This window comes from Capra hircus, chromosome 25 (assembly GCF_001704415.2).
Source record: "Capra hircus breed San Clemente chromosome 25, ASM170441v1, whole genome shotgun sequence".
NCBI classification, from domain to species: domain Eukaryota; kingdom Metazoa; phylum Chordata; class Mammalia; order Artiodactyla; family Bovidae; genus Capra; species Capra hircus.
The window spans coordinates 13,606,529-13,629,374 of NC_030832.1; the positions used below are offsets into that span (position 1 = coordinate 13,606,529).

Below are 22,846 nucleotides of genomic sequence, written 5' to 3' on the forward strand. Positions count from 1 at the left end.
ATGCTGGCCCCGTGGGGTGTTCCAGCCTTGACTCCCCAGCCAGCCTGTGTAGCCAGCCTGCAGTGTGGCCCAAGCGTGCCTGGAGAGCCAGGCCCTGGTGGGAAATGTCTTTTAGCAACAAGGAGTGGACGCCTCTTGGCTAAAGGCTGAGGCCTGGTGGGGAGAGTCAGATTATCCCCTGCTGCCCTCTGACCGTGTAGTCATCACTTCCTGGGGAAGGGCCCAGGTTCGGGGAGCCTACTCCATGGCAGAACAGCAACTGGGAATACTTGCTGTTTGAACTAAAAAGGCTACAGACTACAGCCTTTCACTTGCCCCGTGCAAAAGCAGCCCTTGACTGGGGCAAAACACTCAGGAGAGCTGCAAGAATATTAACACTGATCCGAACGGACAGCTGCGGGGCTTGGACCCCAGGAAGGGGAGTCTGCTGGGGGCACGGGCACCTGCCCCCGCGCTGTTGCAACCGTCAGGATAGGCGAGAAGGATGAGAGTCCAGGCAGACAAACCTCGCCTCCTCTCAGGTCCTGGCCCAGCGCCTGGTGTGAAGCCTGGGACGCAGACACGGCTCCTCATCCCAGGACACCTGGCCAAATAATCCAGATGCGAGAAAGTGGGAGGAAGGTAGTCCTACCTGCTGTCAGGTTGAACGTCCTTCCTTTTTGTGATGCTTGTACTGGAGAAAACCAGTTCAGCACGGATCCGACCACGGGGATCTGCCGTAACACCCCCTGCAAAACACAACCGTTGCTCAAGGCTGTCATCCGGAGGCCAGCTCCCAGCCTGAGTCCAGCCAGGGGCCCAGCCTGGAGCCTCACCTCTTCCAGAAGCCGCTCCTCATTTGCCTTCTGCAGCTGAACCTGAGCTTCCTGGATTCCTTTCCGAACCACTTCTGTCATGTTTTCCAGAAGCTGTGTTAAGACCAAGAAAGGCATTATCTGTCCAAGCTGCTTCCTGGGGTTCTAGAACTATAAACACAGCACTGGGGATATTTTTCAAAAGTGTGTTAGGAAAAAAAAAAAAAGTGTGTTAGGAAATGGTACTTTAACATGTCAGTGTGAAAATACAGCAGAAAATCAAATAGAAGAGATCAAGATGCTAAAGGAGGCCTAGTGTTTGGCGCCACGGTGACTGGCCTCATTTGCCAGAAAGAGAAAGAACTGCCCCTATGATCTGAACGTCCTACCAACAGGAAACAGACACAACAGGGACTTCTCTGGTGGTCCAGTGGTTAAGAATCTGCCTCCAATGCAGGGGACATGAGTTTCCTGGTCTGGGAACTAAGACCCCACACGTCTTGGGGCAACTAAACCTGCGCGTCACAGCTGGAGAGTCTGCACTGCAGGAGGACCCAGTGCAGGCAGAGGGAAAAACTAAGACACAGTGCTCAACATTCACGGAAACGGAGGCGGAAGTGATACAGGCGGGGTCCAAAGGAACGAAGATGCCTACCCAAGAAAGCTGGCTCCTGGGCTCCATTTCAAACCCCTTTTCTTCTGGACCCCTCCTACCAAACGTGAGTTGCATGACACAGGCATCTGCCTCCTCTCAGGCCAGCCTCGCGCTGGTCACTTTTCCCTCCCTTTGAGGGATTCCTAATGACTCATATCTGGTGTGGAGAGCGTCCTGTAAGCCTGACAGCCTGGTGCTCTGTGCCAGCTGGCCAAGAGCAGCAGGTCTATTACGGGCGGGAAGTTCTGTTACCCGAAGCACCATCCCATCCAGCCCCAGGACCAGCTCTGACCAGCTCTCCCCTGGCCTTGCGGGGCAGAGATGATGTGAACACATCTTCCCAAACGTGCATGCACCACCTCACTTGCTCATTCACGTCTTTCCCAGGCTGGCTCATGAGTTCACCGAGGGCAGGGACTGCCATGGTACCTGCTCAACGCCTGGCTCACAGGCGGCCTTTACACACCTGGGCAAAGAATGAATGGACAGACATCGCCGAGGGAAGCTTCTTCCTTTGTGACTCCACCTAGTTGTCCAGGGAAAACCCAAAAAAAGAATGAGGCACAGATTACTCTTACAGACCCTTGAGTTCTCCTCGATTTCTCGGGCTGTGACTGCGATGGTCTCCACTAGTTCGGAAACGTCGATGTCATCACTCGCCATGCCAATGTAAATACAGCTCTTCATGCTTTTATACTCAGGGCCTGTGGGCAGAAACAACAGACCAACTTGGTTCCCAAGTCTGCTGTCACGAGTCATACACAGGCCATTCCGTGCACACCACACAGCCAGGCATAGGGCAGCCTCCCCTAGGGGCTGAGGGCATGGATCTACTGCGGATTCAGGACCCAGCGAGGCTGTGGCAGGGGCAGGAAGCTCTCTCATGCTATGAAGTGTTACACCACTTAAGACAGCCCAACTCCCTTTAGGCCAGTTAGAAAACGGCTTCCAAAGTCCACAGCTGACTTATAGGAGTAATTACCCATTTTAAATGTAAGGTCAGATTCCAGTTCATTTAACTTTTTCAGGAGCCCAGCATGGATTTTTTCCCCTTCTGGATCCAATTTCAAACTGCTCTTATCATCATTAGCGTGTTCATACCTATAAACAATATCACATAACAGCACTTCAGTAATCTAAAATAAGTGTCCCTCTAGACACAGGATGACAGGTGGAGGAGAAGCTGCTGGAAGTTACCAAGGGTGTGGAAGGAGACACAGGGCAAAGGAGCCGCTCACAGGGTCTCAAGAGCGAACCTGAAGAATGTCCCAGGGGAGCCCAAGTCTCCAGGTGCATGAAATGTACAAGGAGGGGCGTGGCCAGGAAGTCCCATCACTCGTAAGACCAGCTGGAGGCTTCCCTCATCCCGAGAGGGGACAAAGGGCCTCAAGATGCCCAGTGAGTCAGAGGCTGGAGGGTCTGCCCCCACTGGGAAGTGGTTCTCCGGGGTGAGCTGTAGCTCTCTGTTCATGTCAGTGGTGCGCTAGTAACTTTCAAGCTGGAGCAGAAAGAACACAGCAACTCCTGCTTCCCTGAGTGCATGCTGCGCCGCTTGCCAGCTGTGCTCTTTTAAATGCCCAGGTCTGGGTGAACCTGCATCAGACCCGAGTGCTGTGACTACACAAATTCATTTTAGATTTCTAAGCTGGTTCACAAAATGATCCGCTCATGGTCTTACCATACCTGACAACTCCTATTCCAGGCCAGTTGGGGTCGTCAACGTACAAGAGGCCTGCCGTTGCCTCCACCTCCTGCTTGAACTCCTCTCGCAGCTGCAGTGTGCAGGTCAGGACTGGCAGCTTGCTCTGGATGCAGGCCACCAGCTGATCCACATCCTCTCCCCGCATCCCTAAAACTGGACACATGCACAGAATGTCAGGGAAGCGCTTAAGGAATGGCTGGAAACGAGGGAGCTGTGCTCTCACTTCCACCAGCAGAACATGAGCAGTTCTCAGTACAGCCAATCAGTTGCAGATGAGGAGTCAAAAAAAAAAAAACAACCCACTAAACCCAGATACGTGAGGATATGAGATATTTATGGATGTGACAGTTGGACCATAAAGAAGGCTAAGTGCCAAAGAACTGACGCTTTCAAACTGTGGTGCTGGAGAAGACTCTTAAGAGGCCCTTGGACTGCAAGGAGATCCAACCAGTCCATCTTAAAGTAAATCAACCCTGAATATTCATTGGTAGGACTGATGCTGAAGCTCCAATACTTTGGCCACCTGATGTAAAGAGCTGACTCACTGGAAAAGACCCTGATGCTGGGAAAGATTGAGGGCAAGAAGAGAAGCGGATGACAGAGGATAAGACGGTTGGGTGGCATCATCGACTCAATCAATGGACATGAATTTGAGCAAACTTGGGAGATGGTGAAGGACAGGGAAGCCTGGTGTGCTGCAGTTAATGGGGTCACAAAGAGTCGGACACGACTGAACTACAAACCCAGATATGGAAGAAGCAGGTGTTAAAAATTCACATAGCTGACGGCCTAGGTGTAGACACATTTTGTTCTTACATAGAAGATAGTATTCAGTTCAGTTCAGTTGCTCAGTCGTGTCCGACTCAGTTCAGTTCAGTCGCTCAGTCGTGTCCGACTCTTTGCGACCTATTGAATTGCACCACGCCAGGCTTCCCTGTCCATCACCAACTCCCAGAGTTCACTCAGACTCATGTCCATCGAGTCGGTGATGCCATCCAGCCATCTCATCCTCTGTTGTCCCCTTCTCCTCCTGCCCCCAATCCCTCCCAGCATCAGTCTTTTCCAATGAGTCAATTCTTCACATGAGGTGGCCAAAGTACTGGAGTTTCAGCTTTAGCATCATTCCTTCCAAAGAACACCCAGGACTGATTTCTTTTAGAATGGACTGGTTGGATCTCCTTGCAGTTCAAGGGACTCTCAAGAGTCTTCTCCAACACCACAGTTCAAAAGCATCAATTCTTCAGCGCTCAGCTTTCTGGTCCCATCACTTCATGGGAAATAGATGGGGAAACAGTAGAAACAGTGGCAGACTTTATTTTTTGGGGCTCCAAAATCACTGCAGATGGTGACTGCAGCCATGAAATTAAAAGACACTTAACTCCTTAGAAGGAAAGTTATGACCAACCTAGATAGCCTATTAAAAAGCACAGATATTACTTTGCCAACAAAGGTCTGTCTAGTCAAGGCTATGGTTTTTCCAGTGGTCATGTATGGATGTGAGAGTTGGACTGTGATTAGCCCCTCTGATTTAACACACAGTGAAATCCTACCATAGAAATCAGATTCTTCTTGAAGAAAGACTCTGCTTAAGCCAGGTGATAAATGTTGTATCAGGTTGGAATCAAGAAGACAGCCACGCAGTTCTCACTCTATTGACATGGAGGGGGGAGGTTTTAGGGGGTGGGGGAGGGGCGGCAGGGCAGGGTGATGATGGTGACAGTACCAAGTGCTTCTGAAGGTCAGAGCCTGAGAGTCTCAGGGTTCACTGCACCCTCGCTTCCACTGATTCAAAAGCTTGTGTGATATCAGCCTCAATACGTGCAGCATGGGGTGTCCACAGTTACTTTTTCCAGTTCCAGACGCCCTGCTCAGCAGGACCGAAGGCTCCCAGAATGTTCCGAGGCCTCTGGCCACAGTCACGACATGTGGGACAGGTGCCTGCACTTCCCTACTCTGAAGTCTGTGGGAAAAATACCTTTCCAAAAAATGCCGAAAACACCTCATGAAAAACCATCAAGCATTCTCTGAACACAGATCATCTCAGAAAAAAGCACAATCAGATTTCTGATGCATCTCTATACAGCTTATTTTTAAGCACCTACTATAAAATATGCCAAGCACTACCCAAGCCACTGCACGTTCACAATCTCAGTTTGGTCTTCACATCACCACTGTGAGGTGGTGGGAACAGGTCTGGAGACAAGAAACTCACTCCAGGTCCCACAGGTATGAAGTGGCTGAAGAGGGACAAGAACCCCCAGGACTTTCTGTCATCAAAGTCCACATGCTTTCAGCTCTGTTGCTCTCTAAGAGGTCTACGACAGTGATCTCAACCTTTACCGGCCTGTTTGGTGCCCAGGCTCCATTCCGAGTACACTCGGTCAACCAGAATCTCTGCAGGTGGGGCTGGCCACTGGGGGTTTTCAGAGCTCTGCAGGGATTCTAAAGTCACTCTGGACTGAGAACCACTGAACAGAAAACAAAAGGTCAGAGGACATCAAGACACAGGAATTCGAGTGACTTCACAGATCTCTCTTTGTGAGGAGGTACCCTGGAAAGGGGCTTGTCTACCTAAACTCAGCCAAATGAAAAGTAAAAGCCTCCCCAGGGAGAGAAGATAGCCTTATAGGGGAAAGCGATCAGTCTATAGCCCAGACTCTGACAACCTGGCACCGGTGCCCTCAGAACAACACCGAGGGTGCCCCATGGAGATCGCTTACCTGCTGCTGTCATCAGAGGGCTGAACCGCACGCATGTGCCCTCAACCTCCAGATCCATGACCGTGAGGCCGCTCACGGGCACCAGCTGCTTCAGCTGTTCTCCCAGCTGCAGGGAAAGGGGCAGAATGAACGCACTCCAGCAAGGAGGGCACCCGTGTCTCCTCATCCACTCAGCCCAGACCCAAGAGGGTCCTGGAGGTGAGTTTCCTTTCATCTGTGATTTTCTTTGAATACTTATGGCACCTTCATTTTAAAAAAAGTAAATTTTACATTTTTTCTTACTACAAAAATGTTTGCTGTAGAAAAATCTAGGCAATACAGGTAGACCAAACCAAACAAAAACTTACCCACAATACACCACTGAGAAACACCTACTGACTGTTGACATATGGTATAACCCTCCCCCATCTTCTGTGCATGTGAGTCTGTTTCTTCCGTTGCTGCTGTGAAACAGGATATACTACATGCTGCGTAGCAAGCTGCATTTTCCCATGCAATTCACAGTGACCATTTCCCTTCTGCCATGAACACGCAGCTACACGGTTTATACTGGCTGTTCTGAACTCCACTGCATGGGTGTACCTTATTCACCCAAATACCTAGGTTAGGCATGTCCAGGTATTTTTTTTAGGCTACACTTTGCAGCATGCAGGATCTTAGCTCCCCATCCAGGGACTGAACCTGGGCCCCATGCAGTGGAAGCTCTTGAGTCCTAACCACTGGGGGCATGTCCAAGGTTTTGCTAGGGTTGGTGCTGCTCTGGTGAACACCTTTACATTGTTTAGAATATTCTTTATACTGATCATGCCATGATTTCAGTGTCAAAAGACAGCCAAAGCAAAGTGCCCCTCCACTGAAGGCATGCAGGGGAGGGTTCATGTGCCTTCCGCGATCAGCAGAGCTCCACAGTGCCGGGACTGCAGGCCATGCTTGGCTTGTTGTCATTCAGCCTTACAGGGCAGGAGAGAAACGGTTCTGTGAAGAACCTGCAGGAACAGTGCTGAGAGGACCTGCGGAACTCGTGTAGCCTCTGGGGCCATGGTTTTTGCTTAAGAAGCCCAGGACAAAGCCCACGCTTCACAGGGGCTGCCCCGTGAGTTTCTGCCTTCCTAGAGGTGACCATGCATTATCCCAACCATCCAGACGCAGCAGGAAGGGCACGTGACAGCATTCTTACCCAGCGGTTCAGGGCATCACAGGAGTGCCTCTCCCGGCCAACAGCTGAGGGGGCAGCGCTGGGCACTGGGATGGCATTAAGTCCTGGATCTGACACAAAACACAGAGAGGTTTGCCTCCCAGAAATAGAGCCAACTACAGCAACCCCCCAACCCGTCTCACTTAGTGCCCAATGTGAACCTGAGAGAAAAGTCTCAAATATTATGAAGATCAATATGCTTACATCTATTTATACAAATATAATTCTTAATTTCATTAAAACATTCTCTCAAGGAATTCTGAGCAGAAATCAAAGCATAAAAATTATAAGCCACCAACTAGTCCAAAAGCACCGAGCCCTGTACAGGGGGGTCGGCCCAGCAGCACGCCAGGCCTCACAACGCAACCGGCCTCCCGCGATTAACTGTCGAGGCGCCAGCTCGTGCCAGGCACTGTGCTGGGCCTGGGGTTAGGATATGAGGCAGACAAGGTTTTTGTCAGGCTGGCGCTTATGTTCTATGGGAGAAACAGCATAAAGAAATGAAATCACTAAATACTGTTGTCAGGGCCTTGATAGAAGGTGAGGCTCTGAAATGATATGAAGGAGTCGGTCACCTCAGACAGGACAGGCATAGAAGGCTCCACGAGGGGGTGGGCACTGCAGGGACCCGAAGGCGGGCAGGTGCCAGGAGGATGAGGGGGGCAGTGGTGCCTCAGAGGAGACCAGTCTGACTGAAGCACAGTGAGCAAGAAGAGGAAGATGGGGGGAAGGGGAGGGCTTGGACCCACAGGCCGCGTGAGGCCTGGTCCAGAGCCTGGACCGCATCCATCGGGCACGGGAAGACACGCGGGCTACGGGCAAGGGGGTGACAGGATGTGGAGAATGGTCTGGAATGGGATCCATGGCTGTTGGGTGAAACGTGAGAGCCCTGGACTAAGCAGGGCGCCTTTGGGACATATTTACAAATAGAGATTCTTGAATCCGCTTACTGAATCAAAACACTTAGGAAGGAGGGCCCCAAATTCTGTTTTCAAGGGACTCTCTCATTCATTCCAGCAGTAGTCCAGGGACTGGTGTTTGGAAACCACTGGTTTAATCACAGCAAACTGTCAGTAAAGTGCTAAGGCAAATAGGCCTGGAATTCTTGTGAACGTTATTACATTTTTTTGCAATGATGACAAGATTTTAGCAATCAAAATATTTTGGACTACCGAGTTAACATGAAGTGGTTTAACACTCAAAGCCCTTACACACAGAAAAATAACCCTCATTTAAAAATCACCTACCAGAGCCTGGTAGTTCCTGGAAAAATCTGAATACCACCACTGGGGAACTGAGCTCATCTTCCACCTGAAACATGGAATCCAGTTATTACCAAGTGACAGTAAATTCCAAACACCTACAAAGTCAAACAGCGAGCCTGGAAACTAGGCTGCAGGTGTTGCCCTTAGTAAGCACACACAGAGAATCCCCTGGTGGCCCAGTGGTTAGGGCTCTGTGCTCCCACTGCCAGGGCCTGGTTCAGTCTCTGATCAGGGAACTAAGATACCACAAGCTGCGCAGCAGGAAAAAAACCAAAACACCAAAACCAAGAAAACAAACCAAAAAACCCAACCACCACCACTGCCGCCACAGCAAAAAAACCACATCAAGTTCAAAGGTTAATTTCAGTTGCTGGAGAAACAAAAATCAAAGGTTTAGTAAAATTCTTAGAAATAATTATAAGCCAGTCCTGAGAATACATTATAATATGTGACACTGGTACCCTGAGAAGCAGAAGGAAATTTTTGATAGTTCTGGATAAACATGGGTCCAACACGAAAGATCAAGAAAGGCAAGAAAACAGTGGCACTGGAATCAGCGTTGAGAGTCCAGGCTTTCAAGAATCCAGAAGTGAGGCCCCTGCAGCCAGGACTGACTGGAGCCTTTCCTACTCATCTCTACTCATTGTGTGAAACTCGCTGAGCAGAAGGCAAGTCCTGCTGGCGTGTGCATAACCACAGTCTAGAACTGAGGCTGTGTTTCTCTAAATCACCGAAGCAGCACTTACGTTCAGGACAGGCATCAGAAAACCATCTTCACTAACAGATTTCCTAACAGATGAAGACGGCCACTGCATTAAGACTGCCCAGCCCGAGGTTCCCTGTTCTCCACTGAACAAATGTACAGTCAGCCATCAGCTTCCCCTTGGGGTCAGGACACAGAGGGAGTGTCAATGCCCTCGATAGATGATGGTGCTGCAGAAGGAGGTGGGGATAGAGGGAGAGGGGCTCTCCAAGCATTCAACAACTCCAGCACTACAATTCTAGTCTTGAAACCTATTTCCCATGGCACTGGTAGGGCCACACCAGGACATGCCAACTGGGGAGACAGGCCCAAGATCTTTCCCACTAAGCTGTTCAAAGGAACAAATGTGTGTGAGTCTGATTAAGCAACAGGTAGATTTGAATCTGCCAATTATTTATGGAGTCAATTCTTGTGCTTTCATATCTACTATCTCTTTTAATTTTCACATAAATAAATCTATTAGTTATCTTTAAAGTCAGAGTGGTTTAATATATAGAATGGAGTAAGCATAAAAAAGTAAATGGTAACAAAGTGACAAAACTCTATATTCCTATTTTCAAAACAAGGTAGAATTTGAGTGCCAAGACTTCTATAGTCTTCTGTTTCTTACTTTTTTGAGCTCTGTGGTCTCAATGTCAGTGTATATAAGAAATACTGTACAGGGCTATATATGTAGAATTCTGGTTCTGGCCACATGGTAGACCACGCTAATACTGAAGTCATCAATTCTAAATACCTGAAATGCTTGATTAAATGTAATCAATAACCAAAAAAGGTTCAAAGCATTGTTAGGCTCATAAAAAAGGTGAATCCGGAAAGAAAAGAGAACAGAAAGAATACTGTAAGCTGAGCTGCAGGGTCTGGGGGAGGGGAGCACACATGGGGCCTGGAACTTTGCATTAACATCTAAGGTTGTGGGTTTTTAAGCCCATGTGAGGGGTAGTGCTTAGTTTACATAAAGCCAGGACCCTTGAAAAATGGTCTTTACGAAAAGAGAGAAAAACTTCACCCACTGATCAGTAAGAAAGCTTCACTCTACCTAAGGCTCTGCAGAGAGAGACAAATTCTTTTATGAGAAGAAAACATCAGCTGTGTTCTGCACCTGTGTGTGACGTCCTCTGTAGGACTCCTAAAGCTGGGAAACCAACATAAATAAATGGACCCTGGCAAGTCATACAAGAGAAAAAAATCTCACTTATAACAGAAAAATTATGTAACACAGGAAGCAAGAGTCAGCAGACACAACTGAGAGGACGATTTGTGGCCCCCAAAACTGAGACTGAAACAACCTCGGAAACACATGGCGATCACTGTGTTTAAACGGACAGACAAAGGACCAGAAATCCTTGCTTTAAAAAGATGATTATAAAACAGAATAACTTGAAAAAGAACTGAAGAGAATATCGCAGAATGAAAGAGGTCACTGGAAGTAAAAAGCTCAGTGAATGGGTTAAACAGCAGATGAGATGCTGCTCAAGAACAAATGACTGCACTCAAAGAAGGATCTGAAGGGAGGCTCTAGAAGGCAGCAGAAAGAGATGGAGGCGTCCAAGAAAGTGATGGAGGGCGGAATGACAGGTTCAGTATGCAGCTCGCTGGTGTTCTTGAAGGGATGACATATCTGAAAAAATTAACTTTACAGGATTAACAAAAAAAAAAAGAAGAATCCTCATGTTAAATCAGCACAAGTCCCAAACAGGACTGAAAAAAAAATCCTCACTTAGATGTACCATGGTCAAAATGGCAGAACAAGGACATAAACGTGAAGCCATGCTCACTGTCCCACGGAGGCATTCTGGAGTTCTCGGGTGTCATGGTGACAGTGTTAGAGCTTCCCCTCACAGGCCGACTTTAGAATCCACTCGAAGTGCTTGGTAAGAGTCCAGTAAAACAGCAGCCTTATCAGAACGCAGTTGCTGAGGAGACTGAACTGGCACCCTACGAAAGCGGGTCGCGGGTGCCACCCCGGGCCCTGGCACTGGAGGTGCTGAGCTGGGGAAGTGGGTCCTTGTTTCTGCAATGGGAGAGGCTCCTGAAGGGCCCTCCAGGTGGGAAGGAAGAAGGTCACGGGCGCTGGGAGAAGGGAGCGGCTATGCAGCAGGGAAGCTTTTCTGAGATACCCTGGGGTCAAGTCCTGGCTTTGCCACATACTAGTTCTGGGACTCTGGACACACAGCTCACCTGAGCCACAGAAACAGAGACGCTGCCACTCGACCCCAGAGGCTTACTGTGAGGGTTCACAAGTCAGTACCTATGAAAGCACCAGACAAAGGCTGGAGCAAGGAGCAAAAGGCAATCAATAATCACCTCCACTTTATGGTGCCTGACGGCCTCCATTCTGCCTTCCCACACATTAGCTGATGCGCCCCTCCCGACGAGCCACCGAGGCAGACGGATCCATTCTCCTCTAACTACCCTGAGACAGAGGGTCCACTGGCAGAGGACAAGGCTTTGAGAGTGCATCCCAGTTCTGGGCTGCCTCAGCACTTCCTTATCCTGTCTGTGCCTTAGCTTCCTCCTCACGTAAAAAAAAGGGAATAACCACTGTGTCCAACTCACAGAGTCTGAGTATTTATTCACACTTGAACACCTATTGTATGCCAGGCACCACACTGGGTGTAGGATATAAAGTCACGAACAGACAAGAGTCTGCAGCCTTTACAAGGCTTCTCCAGACAAAAACAGACAAGGAACAAATACAGCCCACAATTTCAGGCAGTGACAATGATGGAGGAAAAAACCCAGAGCACAGAGAGTGATGGAGGCTGGTGGGTGTTACTCTGGTGGGGTGGGGGCTCAGGGAAAGCCTCTCTGAAGAGGTGATATGTGGGAACTAAGATCTGAAGGATAAGAAGCTGGTAATGAGAAGAATTAAGGGGAACAGTGTTTCCAGGTATGGGGAACAGCATGTACAAAGGAGATGTGTGATGGTTAAATGAAACAGGCATGGAAGGGGGACTTAGTATCACGCGTGCTACCCAGCAAGCATGTCACGAATAGCAGCTGCAGTGGCGATGGTGACGATGATGATGGTGGGTTACTGACAGGAAGATGCTGATGGTGGCGTGGATGGATTACTGCCAGGCCACAGTGCCTCATGGTGTTTACCAGTAACTGTCCCCTCTACTGAGTAAAGCAGCCATTGGAAGGAGGGAAGGAGCAGGGTTATGCCTGGGCTGTATGTGGCCTTACAAAGAAGTCCAAACCAGCTGTCGATTAGTGAGCAACATCAGCTCCTCTTGGTTTGCAGGACAATGAGGACGGAGAGGAGTGAGGAGGAGCCCAAGAGGGCTCAGCAAAGGAGCGACAGGAAATACACAGGCCCAGCACTGCCTGCACCCCACTGGCGTGCTCATTCCAGTCCATAATTTAGTCTCTCTGTTTGCAATCAAGAGTGTCCAACCAACATACCTTCACCGACAGCTGAGTTCACTAACAGAATGAGTCAGTGTCACAGGGGCCCCGTGGCACAGCTGAAATTGGAACCCAAGTCTCCTGACTTACATTGATCCTCTGCTTCTCTGGTGGGGCCACTGTCCCCTTCCAAGCTAGGAGTGGAGTCACCTCAGGTCAAGTGAGTAGCTCCCAGCTCCTACTCAGAAGGCGGTTAAGGGAAGCAGCCCCTGATCAGGCACTTAAACCGAACCATGTACCAAAGTGGACACAAACTGCACTCACTTGAACCCCAAATAAACTCAAATGTTAGTTTTAAAGTTAACTATATCCTGTAGAATTGTCAAAGAAACACCCCTTCATGCAAATGCTCTCTGGGATCAGAGGGCTTCACAAAGAGTGGCCCAAAGCACTCTGAGAGACAAAACAATTTTCCACTTGAGGAAGATGGGTGTTCTAAAAATCCCTGGAAAGGTGAAATCAATGGTGCTTATTACATCTTTGTGCAATTTTAGAATAAAAACTGCGAATGGATTATGTGAAAAGCACTGTAGGTGTTCAAACAGTGTATGGGGCCAATTTCTAGGCTTTCTGCTAACTGCAGAATTAGGTCATCAGGACATGTATGACTTTCCCAAAGAATGGTGGTTAACTGGAGCTGCTGCAATTCCATGGACATGCACCAAATCTGGAGAAAATCATGCTAAGTCACTGAAGGTAAAAGTTACTGACTGTAAGAGACCAAATTATATACTGTACCAAGATTTTGATGTGGTTCACTTTCTTCAAGCTTTCTTGCAATCGTTGACTCTGCAAATGACAAAAGAACAGTTTCATGTAATTTCATATTAAGAAGTAGTTTTCCTAAGGGTCTTTGCAAGTCTGCAAACAAGGATCTTGGGCAGATAAAGCCATCTGCGACTTGATTTCTAAATTTGGCTGCCAATTTTTGCATGTCAACATCTGCAAATATTCCCCAATATGCCAGTTACAATTACATTTAGTGATTCCAGAAAAGCTTTTTCTAATTAGATATATGTGAATTTGTCATGTTAGCAATACAGAGGTCTTTCAGTCATTCAAAAAAATACTGAGTGCAAGGCAACAAAAACAAAATTAAACAAGTAGACTACATCAGACTAAAAAGCTTCTGCACAGAAAGGAAGCCATCAACAAATGAAAAGGCAACCTGTGGCACGGGAGAAAATATTTGCAAATCATTTACTTAATAAGGCGTTAAAATCCAAAGTATATGAAGAACTCATACAACTCAATAGCAAAAACCCAAACAATCCCAATTAAAAAATGGACAGAAGATCTGAATAGACATTTTCCCAGACAACAGGCACACGGAAAGATAAAGATGCTCAACACTGAGAATCATCAGGGAAATGCAAATCAAAACCACAATGCGATGTCGCTGCACACCTGGGAGAATGGCTGTCATCAAAACAACAAGAAACGACAAGTGTTCACAAGAATGCGGAGAAAAAGGAACCCTTGTGCACCCTTGGTTGGAATGTAAATTGGTGCAGCCACTGTGGAAAACATATGGAGCTTCCGCAAAAAATGAAAAATAGAACCAGCAATTCCACGTGGGTTATCTGCACTGAAGAACAGGAAAATACTAATTTGTCGAGGTATGTTCACTTCAGAATTATTTACAATAGCCAAGACACGTAAACAACCTAAGCGTCCATCAAAGGATGAATGAGTTAAGACGTTAGGGCATATAATAATACACACACACGCACACAATGGGAAATAATCGGCCATAAAAAAAGAACAAAAGCTTGTCATTTGCAACAACATGGGTGGGCCTGAGGGCTTCCCAGCTGGTGCTAGGGATAAAGGACCCACCTGCTAATGCAGGAGACAGAAAGAGTTCAGTCCCTGAGTTGAAAGATACCCTGGAGGAGGGCATGGCAACCCACTGCCGCATTCTTGCCTGGAGAATTCCCATGGACAGAGGAGCCTGAAGGGCTATAGTCCATAGGGTCACAAAGAGTCGGACACAACTGAGCATCTTAGCATGCACGCATGGGTGGGCCTGAAGGGCATTACTCCAAGTGAAATAATTCAAACAAAGACAAATACCATATGATCTCACATGTGAAATCTAAAACAAAACAAAGCTGACAGTTACAGAGAAGACTGGTCTCTGCTAGAGGTGGCGGCTGGGGGAGGTCGGTGAAGGGACTCAAAAGGTAAAAAGCACAAACTTGCAATTATTAAAAAATAAGTCATGGGGAATATAGTGAATATTACTGTAGTAACTTTTTTTTTTTTTTGGCCATGGTGAGTGGCATGCAGGATCTTAGTTCCCTGACCAGGGATCGAAACTGAGGCCCCCTGCAGTGGAAGCGCAGAATCTTAACCACCAGACAGCTAGAGAAGTCCTGGAAACTAATTCTTAATATGCTATCACTGGATCTTATACTTTGGGGGAGCTGCAAAGACCAAATGAGAGCCTGCATCCATGGTGCCCCATGGTGCTGCACAGTGCTTGGCACTGAGTGTAAACGCTCTGGAACTGCTTCCCAAGAGGAGACAAAGGAAGAAAAAGAGGACACTGATTTTTGCTCAGGGAACGTGAGGCCTGGTGTGGACTACAAGGCAGGACGGGACATGGCAGGCCATACCTGCTGAACCTCTATGGGCTTTTCACATGTGCGTTTAGCAGCGTGAGTCAGCAGCGGAGGCCAGGCCTCAGGAGGGTTTGCGATCCACTGTGGTGTCTGCTGGCAGGTAGATGCCAGAGCGCAGGGACCTCAAGTGTCTGGTGGCTAATCTCATCATTATTCTCTTGTACTCTGTAAACCAAAGGGAGCCGAACAGCTCTCCCTGGAGTGCCCCAACCTTCCCCAAACTAAGTTACCATGGCAATGAAGCCTTCTCCTTCCAAAGAACCAAACCTCAAGATGAGGGCCAAGAGCCCCATGAGAAAATGTTTTAAAAAATGTGCTTCTGTAAACATAATGAGCATGAATCTTAAGAATACTTAATGTAAAAATGAAACTACTTAATTTAGAATGTTTATATTTCATTAGAAACTCATGTTAAAATATCCTGTTATAACAAGACCCCCTATTACAGTAATACGAAAATACTAATTTTTCTTAAATAGAAAAATGACACAAGGATGTTCGCATTCCAGTAATATATTTAAAACAAAGATTTATTTTTTCTTGTTTTTGGCTGCACCCATGCAGCATGCAGGATCTTAGCTCCTCAACCAGGGAAAACAAAGAATTATTTTTAAAACTATCTGCATACCTTACCATATGATTAGGCCCTACTGTGAGAGCTTTACATGTACGAACTCACTAAGTCCTCATGACAATCTTTCATTACATCATCACTTCTATTTTACAGGTGGGAAATCAGAGGGATAGAAAGGTGACATCATGCTATAGACTTAGGTAGAACTCAGCTCTCAAAAACTGCATACATAAGGCATTTTTTGTTTTCTGAACTACAACATAATTATATAGCTTTCACAATTAGAACACCTCAAACAGAGAATTAGAATTGTCCCAAAAGCTTTGCAATTTGGGAGCCCAAGCCAGCGGGTGTTAAAAATATCCAAGCCAGCCTTACTCCCCCCAGCCATCATATTCTTTTACCCTCAAGAGTTGGTCAGTCAAGTGGAACGCTTATCCCGGCCTCCGCATCCTCCTCCACTCCTTGGCCATCACCGTGACTTCTTTCCTCCCCCATGCTGACACCGACATTCATTTTAATCTGATTTCATTTGGACACAAATGCTGGGACAGCCCCAGCAGTCTCTCCCAGAACTTTGAACAAGAAACCTATATATGCAGGGCAATTAGTCTGCTTGCTTATGAGAAGGGAAATCCAGACAATGAGGTATTGAAGGCAGGGTAAATCAGTGAAGGATTTTTCTGTCTGTTTCTGCCATGGAGGATCTGTGACTTGTGCGAACTTCAGATTTCCACTCACCAGCTGACAGGCATGCTTGATCCTCTCCACAATCCCATCAAGTCCCAAGTACTGTAAAGACAACCACAGTGGCAGGGCACGGAGCTTGTCTGCTGGCTTATTTGATGTAAGACCGGAAACTAAAGTCTAAAAAAGTCAATATAGGTTTATTACTTAAAGCCAATGAAATCACATAGCAGAACTAACCACTTTCCATTTACTATGCACTTAGTTTGTGTCAGATGCTATGCAGGCAGTTGGCTTGCATTATTTATTTGATCATCAAGCAACTCCACGAGCAAAATATTCTAGGCAACTTGGCTCAGAGACCTTGCTTTTTCCAAGGGTTCGTAGGTAACGTGGCAAAGAGGGATGAGAATCCAGACAGGTTCATCCCAGAACAGGAGCTCTTAGCCACTCAAGAGGTAGCCCCTTCCAAGGCTGTTCTGAGCATCCTCAAATACTTGGCCAGAAACACATGAGCAAGGCTTAACTGTTTAAGAATCACTGAAAACTTATTTTGCAGTTGCCTATCACTAAGTGGTTCACTAACAAGAACCATCACTACGCTTTTAAGAATTACATCATTTTGTAACTTTTTAGACAATGTGGAAGATCAAGAGCCTTAAAATAATCTTAATTATTAATTCCACTGTGGGAATCCAGTCTAAGGAGTAATTTGAAACACGAGTGATACTCATTATTTCAGTAACAAAAACGTGAAAACAGCCTAAAAGTTCACAAATGGAGGATGACTGTGGTACTTAAATGATGGAATATTATACAGTGATAAAAGTTTTTCATACACATGGGGAAGTATGGGGAGAATAAATAGAAAAAAAAACCTATGGCATAGTTTTCCTTATGTAAAAAAAAGATTTTTTTTTAATGAAAAATCACAGATGTAGCATTAAGGAAAAGATGTACTTTTTCCTTTTTCTGTATTTTGCCCCCAGACTCAATGATTACTAGCCACTCCCTCCTCCCTCCCAGAGAGAGGAAGTTTACCAAGGCAGGATCATCATGCTTATAGAGGGTCACGGCCGGAACAGCCGGCAAACCCAGCCATGGGCCCGGAGTCAGCGTCATGCTATCACATTTGGTTGCAGCCTACCACAGAGAGAACAACTTCCTGTTAGACTATCAGGATCCAGTCAACCCAGCACCCTCTTCCATTCATAAAAACCATCAGGGATTAAGTGATTTTAAATTCCTTAAAAACACAGCATCTAGTAAATCAACAACATACCAGCACTGAAGAGGAGACATAACCTAGAGCCAAGGTTGCCAGATTCACACTGGAAGAAAAAACACAGACCTGAGAACTAGTTATTTACTGCTGCTTATTTGCTAAGTATGTACTTACCCCCCCAAAAAGAAAAACAAAACGGCTGTGCTGTTCCCTGCTGACGTTTACATGTCTTTCAGCTGCGCTGGTAGCATTTGCAACAGCAACATAAAGTGTGGTACATATATTATACAAAGTTCAGGAAAGCCTGGAAAATGCATTTTAAGTAAAATGTTTCGGGGGATGGCTTCTACTTATCTAGTGTAGTAAGTGTCGTACTTTCTATCTTGGTAAGTATTATATCCAAGTCATCACGCTTCCCAGAGGGACAATATTAAGACGCAACACACCATGTATATATGACGTGCTGGAAATGGACCCCCAGGGCTGCCCCACATCCTCCTCGCCTTTTGTCTTTGCAGCACTCCAGCGGCCTTCTGGGAATCCACCCCCACCTCCTCTGTGAGACCTCAGCCTCGAAATTACCTGAACTATCAGAGAATTACATTTCCCTGGCCACAGTGACTGGCTCAGCATGCGACTCCTAGCAGGATCTCTGACCCTCTGGACACAAAGCTGGAAAGGCGGCTGGAGTTGCTGCAGCCACTCTGCACCAGAACAGGAAAGGCTATCTACCTCCAGCCGGAGCCACCACACAGGACATTCAGCCAAGTGACTTGGTGACGTGGTGCCTACTGCCGACCCTAACACTGGCCTGAGTTACGGGAGCCAATAAGATCTCTTTATTATCTGCAACCCAGAGAGTCCTTGGGCTTCCCTGGTGGCTCAGCTGGTAAAGAATCTGCCTGCAAGGTGGGAGACCTGCGTTCAATCTCTGGGTTGGGAAGATCCCCCGAGAAGGGAATGGCCACCCACTAGAGTATTCTGGCCTGGAGAATTCCATGGGCTGTATAGACCATGGGATCACAAAGAGTAGAACATGACTGAGCGACTTGCACCTTCACTATCACTTCACCGGAGTCCTTAGCGATAAATGTGACGACAGAGTGAGCTCTTCCCAGGCACTCTGCAGGCCCACTCTGGACCCACACTCCCCTCCACTCACCCCTCCACGTGGAGCCATATGCCGTATTGCTCACAGAGCTCTTTCAAACGCCCAATCTTATCTGTGTGCCCCACTGCTGCAGTTCCTAGGATAAAACACACAAGAAAGGACACACATTTTTCTGAGTCTTTACAGCATGATAAAAGCTTCTATATACTTTATCTCCCTTTGAGAGAAGTAATATATCTGTTGAGATTTTCCTTGTAAACTGGCTTAAAATCAACCACTGCAAGCTGATTATTCAAGGATTATTCAAGTTTTAAAAAATAAAAAATCAAGCTCGCTGTCAATTTAAATCCTCTCTCTATATATCTGTATACACTAATTTTCTATGTACTTGATCTGTTGTTTCAGAATATATTCAAGTTTCCCACCAAGAGTGTGGGTTTGTCAATTTATACCAGTATTCTGTCAACTTTTCCTTTATATATTTCAGTTATATTCATAAGCATTTATACATATCTGAGTAGATGCCATGAATTATTACTATGAAGTCTATTTTATCTCACAGCAACCCTGCTATAGTACTTTTGTTCTCTCAGCATTTGCCCAAGATGTGTGTGTGTGCTCAGTCATGTCTGATTCTTTGTGACCCAAAGGACTGTAGCCCGCCAGGCTCCTCTCTGTTCACAGGATTCTCCAGGCAAGAATCCTGGAGTGGGTTGCCATTTCCTCCTCCAGGGCATCTTCCCAGCTCAGGGACTGAACACTCATCTCTTGTGTCTCCTGCACTGGCTGGCAGATTCTTTACCACTACACCAGCTGGAAAGCCCTCGCCCGAGATATCCCTTACTTTTGGTCACTTTCTGGGTTATTTTTATTTAGATGTGTCCTCTATAAAAAATAGAGGGAGACCTCGGTTTGATCCCTAGGTTGGGAAGATCCTCTGGAGAAGGGAATGGCAACCCACTCCAGTATTCTTGCCTGGAGAATTTCATGGACAGAGGAGCCTGGCAGGCTACAGTCCATGGGGTCGCAAAGAGTTGGACACGACTGAGGAACTTTCACTTTCTATAAAAAATAATATAATTTTTTTAACCCAATATGAGGGGCTCTTTGTTTAAATTTAGAAAGCATTCTAAAGTCAGCTTAAACACATTACACACGTTGACCCAACCCCTTGGTGACATTTACATGGCAGGCTTTGCTGGGAAGACCCTCTTTACAGAACATGAATAAAATGAAGTGTCGGCATGCTCCCAATTGTCCTAAATTTCCAGTTAGCAGAAGCCACCTAGTAAGATTTCAGATCTTCACCAACTGATTCAATGAACACAACTAAGACAAGTGCTTCTCTTGCAGAGGTTATGCCAGGGAAAAGGCTGAAAACTCCACCTCCCAAACCCAAACCCATCTCAAATTAAAAAAAAAAAAACCTTAAATGCCACATTAAGTTTAGCTAGAACAAAATCAAAGGCCAAGGCATGGGTTGGGTCACATGAGCCATCAAAACACAAGGCACAATGCTGTGTTTAAGCAACTGGAGGCCACACTCACATTCTCTTCATCTTGTGGCAGTGTCAGCTGTCTGAGCACTGGGATGCGGGGTCTGGGGAGCGCAGTGTGGTCACACTGGTAAGTCACACAACCAACCGCGTGCAAACTGACGCCCCTCCCATTTGTTAAGTGGTTGATAGTACATTGGTTCTGTTTCTATTTGAATATATAAACACTAAATCAGGCAGGAGAGACAGTTTTTCTGGTGGCAACAAGGTGGATGGATGCTTTTTGTTTATTATTGTTTTTTAATAATTAACTTTACTGAATGAAGTATAATTTATGTACAATAAAATCCACTCATGTATGCGCGTGCGGCGTGCTGAGTTGCTTCAGTCGATTCAATGAATTTTGACAAACATATACGGCATGTAACCAGCATAGCATGACCCCAAAAGTTCCCTCATCTCCCCCTGACGTTTCACTCTTCTCTCCACTCCTCACTGGCCCCAGGCAACTGTGATCTGTTTTCTTTGCTGTCATTTTATCTTCTTAGAATTTCATTTAAAGGGATCATAGACTATGTAACTTCTTCTATGTCTGGATTTTGGCACTGAATTAGCATGCTTCTGAAATTCATCCATGTGGATATGTGTATCAGTAATTATTTTCATTTACTGCTTAGTAACCCATGACTTGTTTATCCTACAATTTACTCATTCACCAGGGGAGGGGCATCTGGGTTGTTTCCAGGCAAGAACACTGCATCTCCACAGCAGCCTAGGAGTTTCACTTATTCTGCATTCTCACTAGTGTCTGGCACTGTATTTTTTTATATTCTCTATTCTAACAGATGTATAGTAGTAGCTCATTGTGGTTTTACTTTGCATTTCTCTAATGACTAATGATATTAAGCATTTTTTCAGTGCTTATACATTCATGTATCTCTTTGGTGAAGTGTCTACTCAAATCTCTTGTTCACTTTAAACACGGTATTATTTATATCTGTAATTCTGATTTATAAAAACTCCTTGTATGTTTTGGATAGAGTTCTTTGTCAGGAAAATGTTTTGCCATTATTTTCTCCTAGTCTGTTAGTTGCCTTTCCATTTTTTTTTTAAAACATGGTTTTCTGGATAGCAAAAGCTTTTTTTCCCCTTAATTAAATTGTAGTTGATTTACAATGTTGTGTTCGTTTCAGGTATTGTTGTTGTTCAGCCGCTAAGTCATGTCCTACTCTTGTGACCCTATGGACTGCAGCCCGCCAGGTTCCTCTGTCCATGGGATTTTCCAGGCAAGAATACTGGAGTGGGTTGCCATTTCCTTCTCCAGGGGATCTTCCTGACCCAGGGATCACACCTGTCTCTTGCTTGGCATTCTTTGCCACTCAGCTACCTGACAGCAAAGTCATTCTTTTTCAGATTCTTCCATTAAGGTTATTACAAGATACTGAATATAGTTCCCTGGGCAGCAAAGCTTTTAATTTTTGATAAAGCCCAATTTATGGTTCTGACTCTTGTGTCCCCAGAAATCTGTCCTCAGTCAAGGTCATAAAGATCTTCTACATGTTCTTCCAGAAATTTTACTGCTTTGGCTTTTATGTTCAGGCTTACGAACTATTTACAATTAACATCTGCATGTAGAGTGAGGTAAAGATTGAGGTTCAAGTTTTCCTATATTGATATCCAATTGTTCCAAAACCACTGATGGAAAAAGACTATCCTTTTCCCTTTAAATTACCTTTGGCATCTTTGTTAAAAAAAACCTAAGTGACCATATTTCTATAGGTGAGTCTATTTCTGAGCTCTCTTTCCTCTGGTTAAGCTCACACTCTTATCTTGCAGCTGTACAGTAACTCTAGAAGTCAGACAAGGTAGGTCTTCCAATGCTGCTCTTTTTCACAGTGATTTTCACTCATCGTAGACCATTTTATGTCCATATAAATTTTAGAATCAGCTTATCCATTTCTATCAGCAAGGAGATCCAACCGGTCCATCCTAAAGGAGATCAGTCCTGAATATTCATTGGAAGGACTGATGCTGAAGCTGAAACTCCAATACTTTGGCCACCTGATGTGAAGAACTGATTCATTTGAAAAGACTCTGATGCTGGGGAAGATTGAAGGTGGGAGGAGGAGGAGACTACAGAGGATGAGATGGTTGGATGGCATCACCGACTCAATGGACACGAGTTTGAGCAAGCTCCAGGAGTTGGTGATGGACAGGGAAGCCTGGCATACTGCAGTTCATGGGGTCACAAAGAGTTGGACACGACTGAGTGACTGAACTGAATTGATCCATTTCTATAAGAAATTGGAAGTCTGCTACAATTTTGATATGGATTGAGTTGAATATATAAATTAATTTGGGAGAGATCTGACAATAATATCAAGCCATTCAACCCATGTTTATGGCACACTGTTCCATTTATTTGGGTCTTCCTGAATTTCTCTCAGCAACATTTTATAGTTTTCAGTGTATACATCTTGCATTATTTTGTTACATTTATCCATGAAGGGTTTTTTGATGCTATTATAAATGGCCTTTAAAATTCAATTTCAATTGTTCATTGCAACCTTGACAGATTTGCTTATTAGTTCCAATGGCTGTTCTTTGTGGTTACCTTA

At 45.9% G+C, this 22,846-nt stretch overlaps 1 protein-coding gene across 2 annotated transcripts in view; it reads right to left on the reverse strand.

The window, feature by feature from the left end:
- The window catches only part of PDXDC1 (pyridoxal dependent decarboxylase domain containing 1), a 54,870-nt gene that overhangs the window by 2,680 nt on the left and 29,344 nt on the right, over window positions 1–22,846 (reverse strand). For both annotated transcript variants that reach the window (XM_018040590.1, XM_018040591.1), the window contains 13 exons: window positions 18,784–18,868; window positions 17,679–17,727; window positions 17,438–17,539; window positions 16,451–16,576; window positions 13,247–13,297; window positions 8,314–8,377; window positions 7,049–7,137; window positions 5,872–5,977; window positions 3,133–3,304; window positions 2,432–2,550; window positions 2,032–2,153; window positions 816–908; window positions 632–728 (listed from right to left, as the gene is read on the reverse strand). In XM_018040590.1, coding sequence (XP_017896079.1) covers window positions 632–728; window positions 816–908; window positions 2,032–2,153; window positions 2,432–2,550; window positions 3,133–3,304; window positions 5,872–5,977; window positions 7,049–7,137; window positions 8,314–8,377; window positions 13,247–13,297; window positions 16,451–16,576; window positions 17,438–17,539; window positions 17,679–17,727; window positions 18,784–18,868 — 1,275 coding nt within the window. The remainder of the gene's footprint in view (window positions 1–631; window positions 729–815; window positions 909–2,031; window positions 2,154–2,431; window positions 2,551–3,132; window positions 3,305–5,871; window positions 5,978–7,048; window positions 7,138–8,313; window positions 8,378–13,246; window positions 13,298–16,450; window positions 16,577–17,437; window positions 17,540–17,678; window positions 17,728–18,783; window positions 18,869–22,846) is intronic.